This window comes from Pteropus vampyrus, unplaced genomic scaffold (genome assembly GCF_000151845.1).
Source record: "Pteropus vampyrus isolate Shadow unplaced genomic scaffold, Pvam_2.0 Scaffold285, whole genome shotgun sequence".
Classification (NCBI taxonomy): domain Eukaryota; kingdom Metazoa; phylum Chordata; class Mammalia; order Chiroptera; family Pteropodidae; genus Pteropus; species Pteropus vampyrus.
The window spans coordinates 1877886-1893894 of record NW_011889066.1 but is presented as its reverse complement, the minus strand read 5'-3'; the positions used below and the strand labels follow the sequence as shown (position 1 = coordinate 1893894).

The following is a 16009-nucleotide window of genomic DNA, read 5'->3' as shown; positions in this document are numbered from 1 at the left end:
GGTTAACATTTATAGGAGATATGCCAAGTGCCAGGCCCTGTTCTGGCTCCTTTACAAGAGATTCAGTTTGGGTCGGTACATGCATTTGGGCCATGCCTCCTGCAACCCCAGCTCACTGTGACACCTGGGCAAAGTTACTTATCTCTGCTGGGTAGTACCTATTTCTTAGATGGGACTGTTGTGAAAATTAGATAAGCTAACATGCAAATTTCTTAGAAGACCTCACACATGTTATGCACTATATAAGTCTTAGCTATTAGTAACTCATTTAATCTTCACCACTAGCCTACAAAGCATTTGCTATTATTATGACCATTTTGTCAAGAAACAAAGCTCAACAGCTTAACTTATACAGACAGATCAAATTCACATTCCATGCTCTTAACTTTGCTACAAAACTGTACATATGAAGATGGTCCCCACTGCATGAGGGGTGGGAAGGGTGAAGGAGGCCTATGTACACAGATGGCAGGAGCTCTCAATGTCCTGGCTACTCAGAGTGGTCCTCGGGCTAGCAGAAGCAGCATTATAGGAGCTGGTTAGAAATGCTGATCTACCCCATTCCAGACCTGCCTCGTCAGAAACTCCATTTTAACAAGCTCCCAGGAAATTCCTGTGCACATTCAAGTTTGAGATGCGCTCTCAGGGGGGAAAATGTCAGTATCTGGATAAAGAGGGTGGATTGAATACATGCATTTATTCCTCAAAGACATGGGCCCTGGGGCTGGATCTGGGTGTGAGAACAGGAAGCAAGTTGGAAGGTGAGAGAGCAAACATAGAAATACAGAGATTAAGGAAAAGGTCTCACTCAACACCAAACAGTGAAGCCCTGTCCTTCCCACCTAGCTCCCAGAACCGACTGCACCCTCCCTACAAGGACAGGAGAACCAACAAGTCCAAGACCAGAGACTGACTAGTGACCTCTCCTGCTCTGCAGCCCATAGTCCAAAGGTCCCTGAGCAGATAGGGCTGCAGCTTGCCTGTAGGCTCCCTCTCTAAAAGAGCAGAGAGACAGACAGATAGAGAGGGCAGCTGGATAGCCAACACAAGGACAGACACCAAGCAAGCAATCAGAAAGAGGGGCTCCAAGGAGACAGAGGCAACAGAGGGAGCAGAAAATGACACACAACTGATGTTGATTGTCGGGGATATGTAAGTTCTCCAAAACAGGAAGCCAATAAACAATTCACTAAACTAAAAGTAAATCAAGAAATATCAGGGTAAGCTTACTATTTAGAAACATGGATTTCCATACAACAAAGAAAAAAAATAAAGGTGGTGCTGGACGTGGTCTCCTCTTGAAACAGGAATGGTCATGGGACAGATTTTTTCCTGCTTATTTTTGCAGTAAACTTTGTAGGAGTATCTAACAGATTAAATTACGTACCTGTGAGTCTGATGGATTCCAACATGAATTTGAGGCACTTTCCTAAAAGAGCCCTCGAGCACAGCCAGGATGCAAGGCATTGATGTCTGCATCTTGTCAGCACATGTCCCTATTCACAGAGCCTGGAGGCAGCCTTGGGGGTGGGAGCAACTTGGGAATTTACAAGGAGCCTTCCCTCTCACAGGAGCCCCAAGTGCAGGCAGTTAAGGTGAGCAGTGTCCTGCCTGAATTCTGACCCTGCTGTGTCCTGCCTCAAAGCCTCGTGTTGCTGACTCTCCACTGCTCTGCCCTATCCCTTCTTGCCCTCTGTTGTCCTGTGGGCAATGATGAGTGGATCCTGGGAGGTGATGGATCTGGGTCCAGATCCCAGCTCCACCACCAGCTCTGTGGTCTTGGGCAAGTTACTCCCCTTTCAGAGTCACTCTTCACCTCTAGAACCCACTCAGCAAATCCAGCACCAAAAGGCCAGATACCCAATAACCAGGTGCTCTTTTCTACCTGGTTTTCTCCAGCCTTTGTATTGGAAAGAAAACACACTTCAGTTATATTTTCCATTAATTAGAGCCACCTGACTGAGCTGCAGCTCCGAATTCCAGCCAAGCAAGCCCTAGGAAGTTTGAGTGCTGAAAGACTTGGCTCTGAAGGACAAGTCCAGGCTTGATCTGGCCAAAACTGGCTCAGTTCAGAGATAGCCAGACCTGAGGAGCTGTCTTCCTCTCTGAAGCTGCAGTGCCCCCTGCTGCTCTGGATAGCCAGGCATCCAGTTTGGCCAGGGAGCTTCCTCAGGTGACTCCCCAGGGAGGCAAACCCTGTGCGGGTGCAGCTCCTGAAGCTCCTTAACCTCTTGGTGCCTCAGTTTCCTCATTTGTAAAATGTATTTTCCTCCTAAGATTAGATGAGAGAGTAGATTCAAAGAGTCTAGCAATTCTTGTCACATGATCCACGTGCATTAAGTATTAGTTATTCACTATTCTTAGCAGCAGATGTGATATTGTGGTTTATAAGAAATATATATTTGGGCTTCATCCCTTTGTTTCTGGCACAGAATTCCTAAAACCCTTGGAATTCCTAAGTTTTGAGAAAGAGAAAGATGTCTTTTATTATGTTAATGAGGTGACCTGTGGACTCCCACCTAAGAATAGGGGTTGGTTGCTAGGGAAACCAATGAAGAATAGAGGGCTCTAACTTTCAGTTCCACCCCAAGGCCTCCAGGGAGGTGGGTGGGGCTGGAAGTTGAATTGATCACCAATGGCCAACGATTCAATCAATCATGTCTCCGTAATGAAGCCTCCATAAGAACTCAAAAAGAATGGGGTTTGAAGAACTTCTGGTTGGGGAACCAGAATGCTTCCACGTTCCACTGTGCTGGGCTTCAAACTCCACAAGGACCTAAGCTCCTCTGTCAATACCTCTCCCTATGTATATCTTTATCGACTGTTGACATATCGATATGGGCAATCACTTGCAAAATTCTTAATCTTTTTAGTAAACCTAGTTAAGTCTTTTCTTTCCTCTTTTCTGTGGAGAAAGACTCTTTTTCTCAAACTTAATTACCTTGAAACTGGTAATTCAGGTCCTCTGGCTACTGATAAGGATCTCTGAAACTCAGCATTTTCCTTGGCCCATTATAAGACAGGAATGGCTTTAGGCCAAAACAGGGCCCTTGGAGTCTGAGAAGGGAGGCGACCTTTTAACCCAGGTTTTTTTTTTTTTACGAAATATATTAATCAAGCTTGATTTTCGTTACTTGCTTGATAGGCAAATCAATAATAGAAATGTAACTAGATATGATTTAAGTAACAAGTTTGTATCTTTTTCCTTATCTAGGGACTGGGGTGGCACTTCAGCAGGAAACCCAAGACCCCATCCTGACTAAGGCAGAAAGGGAAAGAACTCCATGAAACCCAAATAGGCAGGGACTACGACTCTCCTCAGCAGGAAGCAGAGAGAGAAGAGACCTCCAGTCCCTCAACATCCATACTAATAATGAAGGGGTTCGTGGCTTTTAGAAAAGAGTTAAGCAGGAAAGTTAGGTAGGGGGTTTCGGGCCCGCCTGCAAAGACACTGAAGTCATCCTATTTCTAAATAGGATCACCCTAGTCCACCCACAATTAAGCAAACCAGAAGGCATTTGGGGGCTAAAAGTAATTCACACAAGGAAACAAGTAAGCAGAAAATTGAGTACTAGTTTCAGCCAGTCTCATGCACCTGCACAAGGAACATCCCAACGACCTGCAATTCACCTGAGCCTTATTATATCATCATGACTGTGCCTGGAAGTTCATTAATATCCCAACAGACTGAATTCTGGGAATGAACATGCACAGAAAGCAAATGATGAATCACTGAGTCCCGTAATCTTAGTCGTCAATCAAGGAAGCCTACTCCCCTAAGAAAAGTGACTACCTACAGCAAATAGGTATAAAAACCCCAAAGACTTTATTACTGTGCCCTTGGACACGTGAGCCCTTTTTGAGCCATGCTTCTCTTGCTCAGGCCCACTTCCACATCTGTAAGTATACTATCACTTCTAATAAAGCTATTCTTTTCTGCTGCATTTCGGTGTCTTGCTCGATTCTTGTTTGAGACATCAAGAACCTGGACAACACGCTGAGAGGGGAACCCCACTCTCCGGTAACAATATCCTTTGATCTCCTTTGTAATCAGTAATCTAGTGAGTAAATGGGTTTCCTGAGTTCTATGAGTCACTCTACAAATTAATAGAAGACAAGGAGGGGATTGTGGGAACCTCCAATCTGTAGCCAGTTAGTCAGAAGCAAGTAACAGCCTGGGCTTGTGATTAGCATCTGAAGTAGGGTAAGAACAGTCTTGTGGGACTGAGCCCATAACCTGTGCGATCTGAGACTGTTTCCAGGTAGGGAGTGTCAGAATTGAGTTGAATCATGGGACACTCAGCTGGTGTCAAAAAAAATTGCTGGATGGTACAGGAAAACCTCCCAAATGTTAGAAGTGGTCACAGAATTAAAGTGGACATCTGCATTATGGAACTGTAAATGTCAGCCAGAATGAGACCCTTCCAGAAGCCCCAATTTCCTCATGGTACAAACTGGAAACAGGACTGGCCAGGGCAGAGCCGTGAGTTGGGAACCCAGGGGAGCCTAGAACCCAGGTTTCCTGCATCCTAGTTCATCTTCCCTGGGAACCTAAGGTAGAATGAAAAGACAGCACTGTGAGAATTTCTGAGGAAACATCTGTGAATGCAATGTGAAAACTTATACGAAAGGGGTGATTCCGGTTCTTACAGCCTTAATGTCCTGTGTGACAGGGTGAAACCCCAAAAGGAAGAGTGGCTGTGCAGGATACTTCCCTATGTCCACCCCAATGTTCTATCTCTCCAACTTCCAGCTCACACAAGGAAAATATCACAGCAAAGCCTTCAGCAGAGGAAGCTCAGGGGAGGCAGGCCCCAGGACTCTCAAGGGAATCCCTGTGCCTTCCACAGGAGCCCAAAAGGCATTGCCCACAAAGTTCTGCACAACCATGTCTGTGGAAACAAAGACCACCACATGTCATTCCCTGAATGAGGTGGACTGGGGCCAGGACAGGCTCTGGCCAACACACAAGTGGGCATCCATAGGCCCCACTGGCTGAGCCAGCACTACCCAGGCCTGAAGGACAGATGGGGAACTGGAAACAGGTAACTCTAGAAACAGCAATAATTTGTTTGCAAACCTGAGCAAATGAAGGAAAAGTGACAAATGCCCACTTACCTACTATTATCCTTTCCTATAGTTATGCTCTCTAGCACTGAATGCCAGACAAAATACCTCAGAAGCAGAAAGAATAATAGAATTAAAAGGGAGGTGATCATGGTTTTAGCTTAGAGATATGGAAAGCCAAAGAGCATCACTCCCACCCATAAAACAAAGAAAAGGATAGGGAGTGGGGAACACACTGCAATTTTAATAATTTTACTTGACCCCATCAGAGAACTGAGGTCGCAGGGCAACTAACTAACCTGAAATCTGGAGAGAGACAGGCATTTACTTGCATAGAGAAACAGAACCCAACCTGGTCACTTAACAAGTATCTAACAAATTGCTAAGACAAACATGAGCCCTGGGACTGTGAGGCCTCTAGGATACAGATATAAAGGGGCTTGCACACTCTGGCAGCTTTTACTCCAAAAACCTCACTGGGTGCTCACAGAGACGATCAGGGAGAATGCTGAGAATGCCTTTTCTTGGTGCTGGGCTGTGAAGACTGGGAAAGGCCATGAGCCAAGAAATCCAAGAAACGAAGCTCTAGAAGCTAGAAAAGGCCAGGAAGCAGATTGTCCCCTAGAGCCTCGTGAGATGTCATGGCCCAGCCAATACCTTGACTTTAATGCACTGAAACTGACTTCAGACTTCTGACCTTCAGAACTGTGGGAAGATACATTTGTGTTGTTTTAAGCCACTAAGTTTGTGGTAATTTATTACAGTGGCCATAAGATATAAACATAAACTATGTTAATATCAGAGAATTTCAGGACTAGGAATATGATCAAGGATAAAGAGGGACATGATGTAATAATAAAGAGGTCAATTCTATAAAAAGACATAATAAACCTAAATGAATGTGCATCTAACAACAGAGCTTTAAAATCCATAGGACAAAATGGATAAGAACTTAAAGGTGAAACAGACAAATCCACAAATAGAGTTGGAGACCTCACCACTCTCTCAGTAATTTATAGAATAAATAAGTAGAACATCAGTAAGAATTTAGGTGACTCGAACAACATTATTAACCAACCTGACCTAATTAATATTTCAAGGATAATCCACCAAAATGACAACAGAACACATGTTCTCAAGAGCTCCAAGATAGACCACGTTCTGGGCCATGAACTCCTGAACGAATTTAAAAGAACAGTAATAATACACATTAAGTTCTCAGACCATAATAGAATTAAACCAGAAGTTGGGAACAGAAAGATATCTGAAAATTCACCCAAAATGTGAAAATTAAAAAAACGTAGTTTCAAATAACACATAGATCAAAGAGGAAGTATCAAAGGAAATTTAATATTTTGAACTGGGTGAAAATGAAAATACATTATATAAAATTTGTAGGATGCAGCTGAAGCCATGTTTAGAGATGAATTTATAGCATTAAATATCTATGTTAGAAAAGAAAAAGGTCTCAACTCAGTAATCTCAGAAAGAGATTACTTTTACCTTCCAGAAAGAATAGCAAATTAAACCAAAAGCAAGCAGAAGGAAGGACACATGAAAAATTAGAGCAGAAATCAATGAATTTGGAAGCAGAGAAGCAAATGAAAAAAGTCAAACTAAAAACTTCTTTGAGAAGATCAATAAAATTGATAAACTTTTGTTCAGACTGATCCATAAGAAATAGAGAAGGCACAAATGACCAATATCAGGAATGACAGAGGAGACATCACAACCAACCCCACAGACATTAAAAAGATAATAAAGAATACAACTCTATACCCACAAATTTGAGAACTTAGATGAAATGGACCAATTCCTTGGAAAAAGTGATGCAGATGGTGTTCCTAAGTGTTTACCTCCTTCCCTTGGGATCCCCTCCATAATAGAAAAAGCCTCAGGTGCTGGGAATGAGAAAGCTTCCCCGGGACTAGAACTCATCAGGCTCTGTGATGATAACAATTATAGCAGTTTAATAGCAGTACCAGTGATGGCAGCAGCCCCAGCTAACCCTCATTGCACATCATCTACTGGCAAGGTGGACAGTCGGTGGCTCACCTCTTCCCCCGACCAGGCCAAGACCTCACCAGCTAGTGCTTGGCAGCCTCCTGGATCCAGTGAATGTTGTCCACATACTGCAGAGTCACAGCTGGGTTCACTGCAGGGAGAGAGGGAGAGGGGTGTCATGGGCACCAGGAGCCCCTGACCTGAGATAGGGCGTAGACTCTCCCTCTTGTAGGCTGTTCAGCACAAGTACCTGTTCTTCACCTATCACTGGAGCCCAGATTAGTGGTCAAGGAGACGCTCTCCCAAGTACCACACAAGGCTAGCTGATTTTCAGAATCAGCAATGACTATGGTCATGTAAATTAATGCATGGACATGTGCAGCCCCCTGCCTGATACATTCACTCCCTCATCATCTTTCAAGTGTCATGCCAGGCACTGGGAATAAAGACTGCTGCAGGCCATCAAGAAAATAAGAGTGTGGTGAAGTAGTCACTAGGATGGCAGATCAGGGGAACCAAAATCCTCTCTGAGATGGTGACAGTCAAGCTATGTCCTAAATGCTAAGGAGGAACAACCTACATGAAGATCTGAAGAAACAGTGTTCTAGTCAGAGGAGACAGCAAGTGTAAAGTTCCTGAGGTGGGAAGAAACTTGGCCTATCTAAGTAAGACAGGCAATTTGGTTAAAGTATGAATGGTATGTAGAAGAGGATGGTAGCATTGGAGCTCCGGAGATGCTCCTACCAGCTTGCGAGAGTAGACTGCTAAATATTCAGGAATTGTGTGAGCCAGTAATTAACACAGACATCATTAAATTTCAATTAAATAAAATTACACTTTAAAATTTTTATTCAAAATGAAGGTAATGCTCACAAGTCATCACTACCTTTTAGGAGGATCTATATTTTCAAGGTTATCTGCCTGGTGGAAATACTACTGCTACTCCATGTAGAGTCTCACTGGAAATCAGCCGCCCTGAGAGTATTTAGACCGTGGCCATCAGCAGATGCAACAGCTCAGGGCCTCTTCTTGGAGGGCTGGTTGTTGAACACCGACCAACTACCTACTGAGGGCTGTACAGTTGTTCTAACACCTGGAAGCCTCAGGAGATCTCTGACCAGATTCCCAAGAGAAGGCCCCTACTTTCACTTCCTTTCCCAAGAGACCTCCTCCAGCCTGGCTCCTCCCAATAAGTGGCTTTGCACAATCTCAGCCTGGTTCTCAAACCCTGGATCCCTGTAAACCAGACCCTATCCAACTCGGATGTGGACAGCAGGGTGAAAATGGCCTCCTGGGATTTAAAACAAGCAACAAAGGCTGAATAGCCCACACAGAAAAACACTGGGAGAAAAGGCCCCCCCTGGACTTATAAAAAAGCTGCAGAGAAATGGGGGTAGGAGCTCTGATAGCTGAGGAAGTCTTGTAAAATAACTGCCTTCTCTTCTCCACACGATAAACAACACGTCAAATCCACTACATGAGAGTGGACTGTGGTTAAACGACCACCCCATCTATGTGGAAAGGCAGAACCAACACTCTGTATCAGAGAAATCACTGATCAACTGGAAAGTCTCTGGCATGTAATAAGCAGAGTGGACCTAGCATATGTGGAAGGCAGAAGGCACAGAAAGATCACAGAAAGCAGCTACAAAGAATCAGAAGCACTATTGATAGGCATAAATTGGAAGCCATGTGCCCCTCTGCCCACATGGGCCAGGCAGAGGATGAGTAGCGGGGTGGTGGGGAGGTCTGCCTTGCATTGCCAGGCAAGCTTGCTATGGGAGACTCTGGGGGCCACCTACCCTCCAGCATCTCCAACTCAACAGCCTCACCTCCACCAGCAACGGCTTCCTCCAGCACAGATGTGGCCAGCTGATCAGTGACTGCCAGGTCCTGGGGATCCCCCGATGTGCATACCTAGTGGAAAGGCCCAAATCCCTGGGAGAATTTGTCCCTACAAAGACAAAATGTCTCAGTCACCTTGGGGTTCTTCCCAAGCTGGCTGTATGCACTGGCTGAGCCAAGGCCAAGATACAAGGGGAAGAAGCTGGCATATGTTCAAGAACTGAGAGGAGGTGAAGGCTATGTGTGAGTTGGGGGTTTCTATTAGGGGGACATTGTATGTGGGCATGTGTAGTAAAGTGGGGGCTCCAGTGTTTAGAATTGTTGTTAGAAGCCACTAAGTCACTAATTGGACATGAAATTTCAGAGATCCTGCCATCAGCCACCCACTCAGGCCCATGGCCAGGCCGTGGGATGGACAGCTCCTCAGACACAGCATTTAGGGTCGTGGGTACTGGAGGTGATCTTGGCTCCAGGCCTCTGCAGCCTCTTTGTCCTCTCGCTGAGGCCCAGTACAAGGTCTCTCATGGCTTCATTTCTTCTTCACCTTCATTCTGTGGTGGAATCCCATGACCTGGTGTGGTGGCCACTCTGGGATCTCAACAGCGATCAGAAGAGAGGCTTTTCTGACCTGAATATCCAAGACCCAGACACTGGAAGGGGCCCCATCACTTACCCCATAACATGCTAGATGTACGAGGGGTAGCAGAACTCTGTCCTTTTGGCACCTTTCTTCTCCACGTTGGCTCCTGTGGACAGAGCTGCTGCACAATCACTTGGAGGGCATCAGGGCTGGCAGGCCCTACCCTAAGATGAAGACACACACCACAATCCAGATGGCAATTTAAACAAAGAGCCCAGGGAAAGACTTAGGAAGTACTCTTCTGATAGGGAAGCAACATCAGGTCTCTTTTCAGGTAAAAGAAGAAGAGATAGCAAGTGCAGCGCTGGCTGGAGTAGATAGGCCCTTGATGTATGGGGTGGGGGTCAGCGTGTACACATGCTCGTGTCTGCCGCATCTATGTCCAGACAAGAACCCCAGAACCTGCAGATTCTGGGTGGTGGGGGAAAGAGCTGGTGCCAGAGACAGGGCTGGGAAGTAGACTTTTCACTGAACTTTTTTTGTATTTTCTGAACTTTATAACTCATGAATGAATCACCTGTTTTATAGGAAAAAAAGTTTCCTTCATGGAAAAGTAAAGCTGCAATTTTTTGCACTGGAGCTTATACCTGAGCATTGTACTTACTCTCTTTATGGTGCTTTATATTCTTAAGGAAAATGGAGAAACTAAGGCCAGAGGTGTCAAGCTGGTAGGACCAGCTTCCAGAAGGCCTGGGCAGGGGGACAGTAAAACCTGCATATCATGGCCTCTGCCTTTCCTGGGCATCTGCTGGCCACTCCTGGCTGGAGGGAGAGGATTGTGCCCAATGCCAGCATCTTGGTTCCTCTCAGCCTGAGGAGGATGGGGCCCCCCTTGCCAACCCTCCCTTCTCTCACCTGCTCTCTGGACCTCCAAGAGGAAGGTGTTATCATAGTCCCAAAAGAAGACGTTCTCCTTGGCCACCCTGTTGATAGCTGAGACTTGCATCTTCAGACTGCAACAGGCCAGTAGTCAGCTGTCAGCTCTGCCCACTAGTGAGGCTCTGAGAATGGGCCCTCTCCGCCCCATCACTGTCACCTCAAGGAGCTCAGCCAGCTCTGCTGACTTCCACCCTGTCTGACAGAGGAGGAGACAGAGGCTCAGAGAAGTTGAGGGTCTTGCTCAAGGCCACACAGCTAGCCACTGGAGAACAATGCAGAGGCCGCAGCTGTCCAGTCCCAAAGCTCTTTCCAGTGTGCAGCCACTCCTGACCCTTCCTCATGCCCTGGGACATGTATCACCTTTCCTGGACCAGGTCCTTGAATGTGGCAGAGTCAGAGGCCATGAGGCTTTGGGCCTCTGCAAAACCAGGCTGCACGGGATAATAGCCACCACTGAATGGGTTGTGGCAGGATGTCTGATCTGACCCCAGGTCCACCAAGAGCTCCCCTGTTGTGTCCAATTTGTGGACCAGGCACTCCCTGAGGAAGTATAGGATAGTCAGTGCAGGGCAGCACCTGCCCAGGGCAGGGACAGGCAGCATCTGGGGCCCCAGCTTAGGGACCAGCCAGGAGGGGAGTGCAGCACATTTTCCAGCCCACACGTTCAGTAGCTAGTGACTGAGGCTAATCTTACCTACCCCCACACACTACTTCCTCCACCCACAAAGAACATAGGCCACTGTGGGCTTGGGCCAGGATCAGGGCCATGAAAGCTGGGAGCAGAGCCTCAAGCCAGCATTTAAAGCTTTGTGTCCCAGGAGCACATGGCCACCATTGGGACCTTGGCTGGAGAGGGAGGTTCAATTGAGGTCTCCAAGGCTGTAGACTCCAACGCCGTACTTACCACAAAGATCCACCACAATGCCATGGTAATCAAGGCTGAGCACCTCCTTTTTCCCCCTTGCTTCCCTAGAGGGCACAAGAGCAGAACATATGACCCTATCACACCTGCCCACAGCTGTCCACCCCAACCAACACCCAACTGGTGAGAATGCAGAATAGCAAAACTGTTATGGGAGGAGTGACGTCAGAAACATGACAAAGTGAGAGACATCCCCAGATATTCCTCCTTGAAACAACAATAAGCTGAACATCTACAACTCAACAAAAACACCCAACCTGTACACAAGCACATCTCAGCAAAGGATCTGTACATTAGAGCTACCACAGGTCAGAACCCCGAGAGTCGGGTAATAGACTGGGGGAAACAAAGAAGCTGCATCTTGCAGCCAGAGCTCCTTGAAGGAAGAAGGGCAGGGGACAAGGTGCGACAGTTTCCCTGAACAACCCTTAGAGAGCTGTGAGCTCCATGCAGCGTCAGTGCCCAGGGATCAGAGCGAAACGCAGAGAAGTGAGGATGATGGGGAAGTGGGGACGGCGAGAAGCAACAGTTGATTATTACCAGTGGCAGATGCAAACAGAAAGGCTGAGCTGTAGCCCCCATCCCCAACCCAGAGGGCCCCTTCAAGACTGAATACTTCAGAGCCCCAGGAAATCTGAGCAAATGCTACCGAAACTGTTGTTAACACTTTAGGACTTTATATAAAGCAAGGATCCAAGAGGCTTAGATGCCACCTACTGAAAACCAAAATAAAAATGCCATCTTAGCAATAAGAGAGACCTTTATATAATAAATTTTTCTGGGAAAAAAGCAGAATACACTTCCATTAATGCCCAGTAAGAGAAATAGTCCATTAAACATCATGAATAACCAAGGTGACAAGGCATTTTAGGAAGAAAGAGAAAAATCTCCAGAAAATAAACTTAAAGACATGGAAATATGTGACTTAAATGACAGAGAATTCAGGATGGTACTTCTGAAAAACTCAATGAGATTCAAAATAATTCATATAACAATTTCAGAAATTGAAAAAACAACTAGATCAGCAGAACGAGTTCTTTAGCAAAGAGATTGAAACCCTCAACAAGAACCAAATAGAACTTCTAGAAATGAAGAACACACTGAAAGAGTTGAAAAATGAAATAGCAAGCTTGGGAAATAGAGTCGACCAAATGGAGGAAAGGATCAGTGATATCAAAGACAGAAATCTATAAATAAATCAGAAGGAAGAGAGAAACCAAGGAATGAAAAATAATGAAAGGGAAATACAAGAACTAGCTGATAATATCAGGAGAGGAAACATAAGAATAATGGGCATTATCAAAGGGGAGGAAAAAGAGCAGAGTTCAGAAAGCATTTTCGGACAAATAGTTGATGAGAATTTCCCAAATTTAAGGAATGAGCTGGAGCTTGGAATTCAAGAAGTCAACAGACCACTCGATTATCTCAACCCAAAAAGGCCTTCACCAAGACACATTGTATTAAAATTATCAAAAATCAGTGACAAAGACAGAATTCTCAGGGCATCTAGGGAAAAGAAGATGGTAACCTATAAAGGAAACCCCATTAGATTATTGTTGGATTTCTCAGCACAAACCATATAAGCCAGAAAGGAGTGGAATCAAATATTCAAACTATTAAATGAAAGGAACTACCAGCCTAGAATAAATAATGTATCCAGCAAAGCTCTCCTTTAGATATGAAGGAGAAATTAAGACCTTTCCGGACATACAAAAATTGAGGGAATTCTCCACTAAGAGGCCTGCATTACAGGAAATACTGAAAGGGGTCAGCTCACCTAAAACAGAATGACATAACTAACTAACTAACTAACTAACTAACTAACTAACTAACTAACTAACTAAATACAAGTAAGGTGACTAGCAGGCGAATAGAAGCAAAGGAATACAACCCTTATTAAGAACAGGGCATTTTAAGCTTAAACAATAAGAAGGGATTTGCTATTGTAAGATGGTAATGAACGTTCAGCTTTCATAGGGACAAATTGAGACAACTCTAACAGAAAAGGGGAGGATTCAAAGATCCAAATTCACAAAGGGGAATGGAGATAAGGCACACACAAAAGAAAATGGACTAATATATATATAACTATCCTCTACATATTTGTAATGGTAACCACACGCCAAAGATTCAGAATTGAAGCATATGACATAAAACAAGAAGGACCAGAAAGACAATCCATAAAACCCAACCCCTCCCCCCAAAAAACAGACACACAAGGACAAGGAAGCAATGTAAACACTAAAGTACCAGAAAGCAAAAGATAAAATGGCTATAGGAAAATCTCATATTTCAATAATCACCCTAAATGTAAATAGACTGAACTCACCAATAAAAAGGCACAGAACTGCAGACTGGATCAAAAAAAAAAAAAAAAAATCCAACCATATGCTGCCTCCAGGAGACAATTTTCAGTTCCAAAGACAAATATAGACTCAAAGTGAAAGGGTGGAAAATTATATTTCAAGCAAATGGCATTCAGAGAAAAGTGGGAGTAGTGGTACTAATATCAGACAAAACAGACTTCGAGATAAAAAAGGTAAAGAAACACATTGAGGGACACTTCATAATGATAAAGGGAATCATGCAACGAGAAGACATAACACTTATTAATATTTTTGCTCCCAATCGGGGAGCCCCGAAATATGTAAACCAATTACAAACAGAACTAAAGGGAGAAACAGACCAAAACACTATCGTAGTAGGGGACCTAATTACTCCACTGTCGGATATGGACAGATCATCCAAACAGAAAATCAATAAGGAAATAACATCCTTAAATGACCCATGAGACCAACTGGACATAATTGACATTTACAGAGCCTTCCATCCCAAAACAGCTGCTTATACATTCTTCTCTAGTGCACATGGAACATTCTCAAGAACTGACCACATACTGGGACACAGAGGTAGCCTCAACAAATATAAGAAGGTTGAAATCATACCAACCATATTCTTTGAATATGCTTTGAAGCTGGAGATCAGCTGTAAAATGAAAGAGGGAAGAACCACAATACATGGAGATTAAACAACATGCTACTGAGGAATGACTGAGTCAGAGAAGAAATATAAGAGAGATCAAGAGATACATGGAAATGAATGACAATGATAGTACAACATATCAAAATTTTTGGGATGTGGCAAAAACGGTCAAAAGAAAAAAGTTCATATCATTACAAGCCTATCTCCAAAAACCAGAACAAGTCCAAATAAACAACCTAACACTTCATCTTAAAAAACTAGGAAAGGAAGAACAAATGAAGGCTAAAGTCAGCAGAACGAAAGAAATAATCAAAATTAGAGCAGAGTCAAATGAAATTGAAAACAAAAGAAAAAGAAAAGAGAAACGCAACATGGATCTAGTTCTTTGAGAAGGTTAATAAATTTGACAAACCCCTGGCTAGACTCACTGAAGAAAAAGGAGAAAGGACATAAACAAAATCAGGGATGAAAGAGGAGAAATTATGACGGATACCGCAGAAATACAAAGGATCATACAAGAATAGCATGAAAAAGTATATAATACTAAATTTAATAATGTAGAAGAAATGGACTAGTACTTAGAAAGATATAACCTTCCTAGACTGCATCAAGAAGAACTGGAAAATCTAAATAGGCCGATCAGTAGTATGGAAATTGAAACAATCATCAAAAACCTACCCAAAAGTAAAAGTCTAGGACCAGATGGCTTCACCAGTGAATTCCACCAAATATTCAATGAAGACTTAACACCTGTTCTTCTCAAACTCTTCCGAAAAATTGAAGAGGAGGCAATACTTTCTAACTCATTTTATGAGGTCAATATTACTTTGATACCAAAACCTGGTAAAGACAACACACAAAAAAGAAAAATATAGATCAATATCTCTCATGAACACAGATGCAAAAATCCTAAATAAAATATTAGCAAACTGAATACAGCAACATATTAAAAAGATTATACATCACGATCAAATAGGCTTCATCTTAGGGCACAGGGATGGTTCAACATACGCAAATTGATTAGTGTGATACACCACATAAACAAATTAAAAAATAAGAATCATATCATCATATCAATAGATGCAGAAAAAGCCTTTGACAAGATACAGCATCCATTTATGATCAAAACACTTAACAAAATCGGTATAGAAGGAAAGTACCTTAACATAATAAAGGCCATATACAACAAACACTCAGCCAACATTAGACTTAATGGTGAAAAAATAAAAACCTTCCCTCTAAGGTCAGGAACAAGGCAAGGCTGTCCACTATCGCCATTCTTATTCAATATAACATTGGAGATCCTAGTGAGTGCAATTAGGTAAGTGAAAGATATAAAAGGCATCCAAATAGGAAGCGAAAAAGTCAAACTGTCACTATTTGCAGATGACATGATTCTCTATATAGAAAACCCTAAAGACTCCACAAGGACACTACTAGAAACAATAAACAAATACAGTAAAGTTTCTGCATACAAAACCAATGTTCAAAAATTCACAGCATTCCTATACTCTAATAACGAAATGTCAGAAAAAGAAGTGGGAAAAATAATTCCTTTTGTAACTGCAACAAAAAGAATAAAATACTTAGGGATAAATTTAACAAAACATGTGAAGAACCTATATGATGAAAACTATAAGGCCTTATTAAAAGAAATTGAAGAAGATACA

General features: G+C 43.5%; 1 protein-coding gene across 1 annotated transcript in view; it reads right to left on the bottom strand.

The window, feature by feature from the left end:
- Positions 1–16009, bottom strand: part of UROC1 (urocanate hydratase 1) — a 42707-nt gene that overhangs the window by 5990 nt on the left and 20708 nt on the right. Inside the window, 6 exon segments of the mRNA XM_011376094.2 lie at positions 7152–7222; positions 8904–9025; positions 9590–9662; positions 10412–10509; positions 10796–10976; positions 11343–11404. Of these exon segments, the coding sequence (XP_011374396.2) occupies positions 7152–7222; positions 8904–9025; positions 9590–9662; positions 10412–10509; positions 10796–10976; positions 11343–11404 (607 nt within the window).